Source organism: Kryptolebias marmoratus, linkage group LG18 (genome assembly GCF_001649575.2).
Source record: "Kryptolebias marmoratus isolate JLee-2015 linkage group LG18, ASM164957v2, whole genome shotgun sequence".
In the NCBI taxonomy this organism is placed as follows: Eukaryota; Metazoa; Chordata; class Actinopteri; order Cyprinodontiformes; family Rivulidae; genus Kryptolebias; species Kryptolebias marmoratus.
Window position 1 is genome coordinate 20,655,869 of NC_051447.1, and position 7,871 is coordinate 20,663,739.

The following is a 7,871-nucleotide window of genomic DNA, read 5'->3' on the forward strand; positions in this document are numbered from 1 at the left end:
CAGACAGACAGACAGACAGACAGACAGACAGACAGACAGACAGACACGCAGACAGACTGACCACTGCTCTTTCAGCAGCTGTGTAACAGTTATTGTCATAAAGTTTAGGGACAAGTTAAGCGTTAAAGATCAAAGCCCTCTGAAAGTCCTTCAGAAAGTCTGAGGACTTTCGGTTACAGAGAAGTCTGGATTATTGGAGGGACGATCTAAAGACGAGATCAGGGGTTCTGGACCAGTTTATCTGCAGTTTCTCTGTTTCTCTGTTTTCTCCTTCAGCTGTTTGTGAACGATGCTCTGATAAACTCCTCCAACATCCTGTGTGATAACGGAGTGGTCCACGGTCTGTCGGCTGTTCTGCACATCAGCAGGAACCGCTGCGACAAGCTGTCATACCACAAAGTGGCGGTGAAGTCCTGGAACACCTGACAACTGTAAACATGTTCAAAACTCAACAAAGATTAACTCTCTTTCTTTTCTTTAAGGGTCTGTGTGGAAACTGTCTGTTCCGCCAAACTAAAATCTGTCTCAACAACACCGTCCCCGACGTAAGGTTTCACACCATCGTTTTGTTCCAACTTCAGTTGTTTCTGTAACAACACGGTGGAACCTGTTCGGTTTTAGAGCCTGCTGAGGACTAGATCAGTTTTCTTCCTTCCTGATCCAAAGAAGCAGGCTGGACTTTCTGCTCATGTTGGGGAGAGGCTCTTCTCCTCCGAGGGGAGGAACAATAGCCTCCTCCAGTCTTAAAGACATGTTCTAACAGAATCCTTGTTGGAACTAAAGAGACCTTTCAGGAGAAACCCAGAGAAAAGTCCAGCTTTCATCGAGTCCAATGACAATATAGAATAAAATGCAATTATTTTACCTGCATAAATAGTTTTAACTTCAAGCAATGATTCAAACAGATTTAGTTACTTTCTTCAATAATTGCAGGTGTTTCCTTAAAACTAGTTGAGAACCAGATAAATTAGGATGAAATAAACGACGGTGAGTTTGTGCTGATTGCTCTCTTCTGTGCAGAAATCTGCGAGGCTGAAAAAGTGCATTCTTCGACAGAACATTGATGGAGAACACCTGCTGAGTATTGGCTGCATAGCCACATGCATCCAGAAGAACATTGTAGGTTCCTGCAGCCTCAGAGGAACCTTCTGTCAGCCTGAGGAACCTGATCTTATCTCCATGGTTCTGTTCCGTTTGCAGGAACTCCGGTGCTGTGAGGGATTTTTCGGGGCCCACTGTGAGCCTTGTCCCGGTCCAAAGGGGCAGCCCTGCTTTGGTAATGGGCTGTGTTCTGATGGCATCGACGGTTCTGGACTCTGTCGGTGTGACAAAGGCTTCAATGGGACGGCCTGTGAAACCTGCCAGACAGGAAACTACGGAGTTCACTGTGATCAAGGTGAACGAAGCCCCTTCAGCTGCAACACGAAGGACTTTCTGCTGTTTTCTCAACGTTTGTCTCGTCTGCAGAGTGTCGCTGTAAGAACGGACGCTGCAGCGAAGGACGGGACGGAGACGGGACCTGCGAGTGTGACGTCGGCTGGAGAGGCATCCACTGTGACGAAAGTATGAAGTCTTCAAACAGGATCAGTCAGCTCTGACGTTTGGTAGCAGAACATTGTTTGATGGAGATGATTTTCATTAAAAACTTTATCCCCATAGATCCTGTATAATCTCAGATTTCATGTTGTCTCTAATCAGACGTTTGACATTCAGGGCAGTTTAGTCAGGTGGTGGCAGGATTCAGGAATTAAAGTCAGAAAAAACAGAAGGAGCAAGCAGGACTTTCAAAATAAAGTTTAAATATACTCTGCAAAATAAGAGTCTGGCTCTGCCACAGCTTGGATTATTACAAAGGAAGTCCCAAATTCCTGTTGTGCTTAAAAGAACAACGCTGATGGATGTTGGAGTTTTTTTTTTAAATGCTTCAATGATTCTGCAGAACATTTTCTAGATTTTATTGTAATTAAGCTTTAAATACCAAATCTTTGTGGTTTTATTCTGACTCTAAGGTGTGTTTGTGTCGTTGCAGAGATTGAATCCAAACTTGATGAACTGTGTGGCTCGGTCAGATGTCACAGCAGTGCAAAGTAAGTCATCAAAAACGCACATTCCTAACAGCATCAGTTTCCACCTTCAGCTCCTAACTTCCTCCTTGATCCAACTTCTAGTTGTGTGATTCAACCATCTGGCTCTTGGTGTCTCTGTGCTGCTGGGTTTGAAGGAAATGGAACCTTCTGTAAAGGTAAAAGCAGCTTCAGGTGAATCACCTGAGATTGGCTTACATGCTTGGATGTCATTGGTCTGATGATGATGATGATGTTTGCAGCTGTAGACCCATGTCTGGTGAATAATGGCGGCTGCAGTCTGGACGCGGTCTGTAAGCGGACTCGACCTGGTCGCAGAGACTGCGTTTGTAACAACGGCTTTGCTGGAGATGGACTCGTGTGTGTTGGTGGGTTCACCTGTTTTTGTTGGGATCTGTGTTTTTGGTTTAGTTTTGAGAATCTTGTGTTGATGTTTCAGTATTTTCCTGTGTTCCTCAGTCAGTTTCCGCCCTTCCTCACCTGTTCTTTGCTTTCTATCAGTCCAGCTGTTTCCCATATTCCTCCTTTTATATTCAGGTTCTCTTCTATTCGTACACGCTGTGTAGCTTCTCAGTCATCAGGAAATGGTAAATCTAGCTTCACATGCAGATGACCCTCGGATGTGAGGAGAGCGAGGGTCATCTGTCCCTTCATCTTTGTTTGGTCATTGCTGCTACATTACACTGTCTTGGTTCTCCTCCATATCCTCTCTGTATTTGAAGGTTTAGCTCAGAGAATAGAATTTAAAATACTTCTATTAGTTTATAAATCACTGAATGATCTCGCACCACAATACATTAAAGACGTATTATCGTATCAACCCTCCAGAACACTCAGGTCTCCTGGTTCTGGTCTACTATGTATCCCCAGAACCAGAACCAAACATGGAGAAGCAGCTTTCAGTTTCTATGCACCATCAATCTGGAACAAACTCCCGGAAAACTGCAAAACAGCCGAAACAGTAAATTCCTTTAAATCAAGGCTGAAAACTCACCTGTTTAGAGCTGCCTTTGATTAGTAGTCTGCAAATAAATTCAGGTGAAAAGCTGCTCTGAACAAAATATCTTATTACATAATGAACATCTCCTTATGATTATCAGGTGTATCTGCTCCATGATTTTTATGATGTTTTTGATGATTGTAATGATTCTACAGATGTTTTTATGATGTAAAGCACTTTGAATGCCTTGCTGCTGAAATGTGCTATACAAATACATTTTTACTTACTTACTTACTTTGTGTGGCCCAGTACCAAGTGATCCATGGACCGGTACCAGTATATTCTTGGATAAACAATGGCCTGCTGGATTTTTTTGTTTCCACAGAGATAAATCCATGTCTGGAAGGAAACGGAGGTTGCCATGCCAATGCAGATTGTATTCATGTTGGACCAAACAAAGTAAGATGTCTGCCAGTGTAAATGTTTGCTGCTGATGGTAGCATACTGATGTCTTTACCTTTACAGACCTCCTGTGCCTGCAGCAAAGGTTTCTCTGGAGATGGACAGAACTGCACCCTCATCAACTTGTGCAAAACGGTGAGATCCTGCAGAACCTGAAGGAAGTTCTCTGGGACCATTTCCTCTGTTCATTTGAGAATCAGGAACAAACTAAACAAATATCATCATGTTAAAGTGTGAAGGCTTAATATCATTCACACTAGCCATTAGACTAGTCTGGGCAAAGACTTTTTCTTCTTTCTCCATAGCCTATGCTTTATGACTGATGTCCCAGCTTATTAGGTACTAACTATTGATAACTATCCGACAGAAAATCATTTCAAAGTTGACTGGACTATCTCTTTAAGGCTCACATTCACCCTCAAATATCCTTACAAAGGCAAAGAGCTGGTCCAGTGTTCTACAAGCAGTTAATGTTTTTTCTCCCTCTGATTCGGACATTCAACCATCAGTCAGATTCAATGTAGGAATGGCTACCTTAAAGTGGTGACGGGGTTTCAGTGTCAGGATCCCAGAAACTATGATAGTGTCTCCCAAGGCAAGCTGGTTCCAGGTGATTGGCCAGACAAAGCATGATCCAATGACCCTCACAAGAACTATGAGTACAAGGGACCAAGATATTTTCTCTGGTCTAGGGATACGAAAGCTTCACTCTGGTAGCACTCCTGACGGAGGGAGATGTTGGGGCTTTACCCTCTGGTCTGGCCAGGCACAACCTGAAAAAACTCCTGTGGACCCAGCACCTGCAGAGACTAGGGTTACGGTTAGGGTTAGTCCAATCCCTGGTGGCTGAAACTGAGCTTAGGGACAAATTTAAAAACATCATTATTCTTATTTAGTCATTAAAATAATAAAGGTATGCTTTTTAATTGTCTGACATGTTTAATGTAGAACATGGTCCAATTGTCTGGGATGTAGAAAATGTAAAACATGTTTTTACACTTTCTGCTTTTCAGCTGAACCAGTTTAGACATTTGTCAAGTTATGTTTAAAATGTTTTTAGCTCAGTTTAACTTGGTGGCTTAGTAACTCATGATTAACCTGCTGCTGCTGTTTCCAGAAAAATGGCGGCTGCAACAGATATGCTGTATGCAACATGACGGGACCGGGCATTCGATCCTGCACATGCGCCGAAAATTTCATTGGAGATGGTCTCAAGTGCAAAGGCACCGTGGAGAAGGTGATCAGCTGCATGTGAACACACATCGAGCTCTTTCTGCTTTAAATGTTGAACTAAATGTTTTGCCTACTGTTGGCAGGAGTTGAGGTTGAAGGGCAGCAGCTTCTACTTCAGCCTGATGGTAAGTGTTCAGTCATTTCCCTCTGTCGCCCCCTGCAGGTGCAATCAGATCACCTTACTATATCTCTGATTTCAGATTATGGAGATTTCTCTGCAAGGTCGTGGTCCATTCACCGTCTTCATCCCAAATGCTCAGGCGTCCAAATCAAATGCTTCATCCATGGTCAGGGGCTCATTGGCAGCACCACATTCTTTTTATTTGTGTTCATTTTGATTCAGATTATTATTTAATTCATTCATCAGTCCCTCCAGGATTTCGCGGCATTTTTTGTGATTGTTGCGGGCTAAAATGCCTGATTTTGCGGGGCTGTCAGCGTTCCTGTTTCGGGTCAGCCGTGAGCCAGACGCCGCTAACTCCGCGGAGCGCGAATATCCAACATCCAACTTAAAACTAACTTCACTGCGGTGTTTTGCTGAAATCTTTGTGGGCAAATGTGAAGCATTAGCGCACATTTTGGCTTCGGTCGCTGCTCCTGCATGCTCCCGGCATTCTGATGTTGACAGGAAGTGACGTCACGTGTCTTCTTCCTGAGTTATTTGGAATTATTTTGGTTAAAGTTGCAGTGTTTTAGGCAAAGTTGCACAAAGTTGCGATTTTGCTGGGTTTGCGTGATTTTGCATTAATAGTTGTGATCGCAACATTGCAAAATCCTGGAGGGTCCGATTAATCCAACTACTTCTGCATTCTTTGTGCTTTTTTAGCTATTCATATATCAAAACATTCAGCTCGTTCAGGAGATGGGGGCTATGACTTTTGGTTTTTGTAACTTTTATATTTTTTGGAAATATTTGACTTTACAAATATTGTAAAAAAAGCAACATTTTTATTCTGTCTGAAGGCATTTCTCTTCTTCTCTGGGAAGCTTTATCAATTTCAAACTGGAGAGCTCTAACAGCTAAACTCGCCTGCATATTAAGCTCCCTCCTCTTCTTCCTGAGGGTCATTAGCGTCTTTGGCTGCCGGACTCACAGAGGGATGTATTGGTTACCTGCATGAAAGTGTGAATTAAAATTAAACTGCTCTTCAGGTCAAGACTCAGCTGAGCTCCTACACCTCAAGGATTAAGGGACACCTTTTAGCTAGTGTTCTGTTTCTTTTAACCAAATCAGTTTCACCTTTTTCAACGAATTTCAGCAGCCATGCAGGGCTCATTGTTCAGACTGTGTTTTTTCTCTTTAATCTACATTAGTGAAGCAGTGCTTTCTAATGAAACTGATCCATTTTCTGTTTGCTTTCTGTTCAGATTAAATCTTTAGCTAAACATAAAGAAATTTATGGCAACTTGCTGCGCGGTTACATCGTCATGTGTCACACGCTGCTTCCTGCTGACCTGAGCCGACCCCGAAACCTGACGACGCTGTCCGGAGTCGTCCTGACGACCAGCTCCACCCAGGTGACCAATCAGATAACCGACACAAATCTGTTAGCTACCATCAAAGTTAGCAGGCTTTGCTAACCCTTTAGAATGTTTTCACATTAAAAGCCTTTCTGTAACACACCAAGGCTAAAACATGTTTCTGCTGAATTCTGATGTCTGTGTGTGTAAATATTTATTCAGGGAACGGTCTCCATCAACGGGGTGAACGTGACAGACAGCGATGGGGTCAGCGTAAATGGCATCATCCATGAAATTGACGCCATTCTGTTTCCACCCAATTTTGATGAAGACAGCCTTCTGCGCAGCCCCGTCAGTTCAATAATTTCTCATAAAATAATCAACATTATGTCATGATAAATTTGGTGATTAGGTATCTGTTCAGTGACTGGTTAACCTCCTGCTGTTGGTGTTTTTCTGCAGGACCCAACAAAGCGGAACCTGACAGATGTGGCTCAACTTCATGGCTATAAAACGTTCTACAAACTCCTCAAGGTAAAACTGTCCTACATGAGTAGCAGTTCTCAGTTATACCTGTGTTTGAATATTTTCAGTAAAACTCTCATTCATAAACAATAACAAAGACATGGTTTTATGAGGTCCAATCTAATGAAGGACTATCACTCTGATTTATCTGTAGCTTCTATCTATAGGATTTAGAACCCCAGGACTTCTCTCAGTATTTCCCACGGTTCTGTCATGTTCCAGGACACAGGTGTGATGAACCTGATGAACGAGATGGTTTATAAACCCGTCACTGTTTTCATGCCTTCTGATGCGGTGATGGCTTCTCTGCCACAAGGACAGAAGGACTTCCTCTTCCACCAGAACAACCGAAAACAGCTGCTGGAGTACCTAAAGTACCACATTCTGATAAGCCAAAAGGTGAGGAAGATCTGTGTGGTGGTAAGAAGTGCGTCAGAAACATCTGGAACATGTTCCTGAGAACATGTGAAGAAAACACAGAAACAAAACTTAGCAGAGTTTAAAGAAATATGCTTTATTTCTAAAAATATACAGTATAAATTAGTTAAACAAGTTAATGTGCTAGGACTTTATCAGTTCATCATAAATTGTCAAGACGTCAAAATTGTAAAAGAAGAATGAAGCTGGTTTATTTTAACTGGATAATGATTAAGATAATAGCTCCAAATCATACCAAGCTTGAGGAAACTGACAGGAAATGTGATCAAACTGTGTGGAAATAATGTGGTGTAAATCAGCCACCAGGAGGCAGTCTTTACAGTAATATTATTTATATTTTATTCTTTCGGCTACAGTTTTACATTTTCAGGACCCTTTAATAAAAGTTTTTTTTGATAAAATATTTAGACTTTTTTCCCCTCTCAGGTTTATGCTGAAGGTCTGATCTACCTGGAATCAGGTCGAACTCTGCAGGGTTCATCGCTCTCCTTCTCGTGCGGCGGGTCAAATAATATTGTAAGTAGACCAGAACCAAAAAATGAGGACATGAGAAGAGACTCTGAATCTGTGTTTCTATTCATTCAGGGAGAAATCTTCATTAACGACGGATCGTGTCGGGTCATTCAGAGACATCTCGTATTCAAAGCAGGGATCGCGTACGGGATCGACTGCCTGCTGACTCCACCCAGCCTCGGAGGTCGCTGTGATGAACAGAATGTATTAGACAT

General features: G+C 42.5%; 1 protein-coding gene across 1 annotated transcript in view; it reads left to right on the plus strand.

Annotated features, from left to right (window-relative positions):
* The window catches only part of stab2 (stabilin 2), a gene marked incomplete at its 3' end in the record, with an annotated part of 27,737 nt that extends 19,868 nt beyond the window's left edge, over positions 1 to 7,869 (plus strand). Inside the window, exons 35-53 of the mRNA XM_017437165.3 lie at positions 277 to 405; positions 483 to 545; positions 1,021 to 1,119; positions 1,201 to 1,396; positions 1,468 to 1,563; positions 2,030 to 2,087; positions 2,169 to 2,242; positions 2,327 to 2,452; positions 3,410 to 3,483; positions 3,550 to 3,621; positions 4,604 to 4,723; positions 4,803 to 4,844; positions 4,920 to 5,006; positions 6,088 to 6,237; positions 6,403 to 6,531; positions 6,643 to 6,714; positions 6,928 to 7,104; positions 7,570 to 7,659; positions 7,729 to 7,869. Of these exons, the coding sequence (XP_017292654.2) occupies positions 277 to 405; positions 483 to 545; positions 1,021 to 1,119; positions 1,201 to 1,396; positions 1,468 to 1,563; positions 2,030 to 2,087; positions 2,169 to 2,242; positions 2,327 to 2,452; positions 3,410 to 3,483; positions 3,550 to 3,621; positions 4,604 to 4,723; positions 4,803 to 4,844; positions 4,920 to 5,006; positions 6,088 to 6,237; positions 6,403 to 6,531; positions 6,643 to 6,714; positions 6,928 to 7,104; positions 7,570 to 7,659; positions 7,729 to 7,869 (1,995 nt within the window). The remainder of the gene's footprint in view (positions 1 to 276; positions 406 to 482; positions 546 to 1,020; positions 1,120 to 1,200; positions 1,397 to 1,467; positions 1,564 to 2,029; positions 2,088 to 2,168; positions 2,243 to 2,326; positions 2,453 to 3,409; positions 3,484 to 3,549; positions 3,622 to 4,603; positions 4,724 to 4,802; positions 4,845 to 4,919; positions 5,007 to 6,087; positions 6,238 to 6,402; positions 6,532 to 6,642; positions 6,715 to 6,927; positions 7,105 to 7,569; positions 7,660 to 7,728) is intronic.
* Between the last annotated feature and the right edge of the window lie 2 nt (positions 7,870 to 7,871).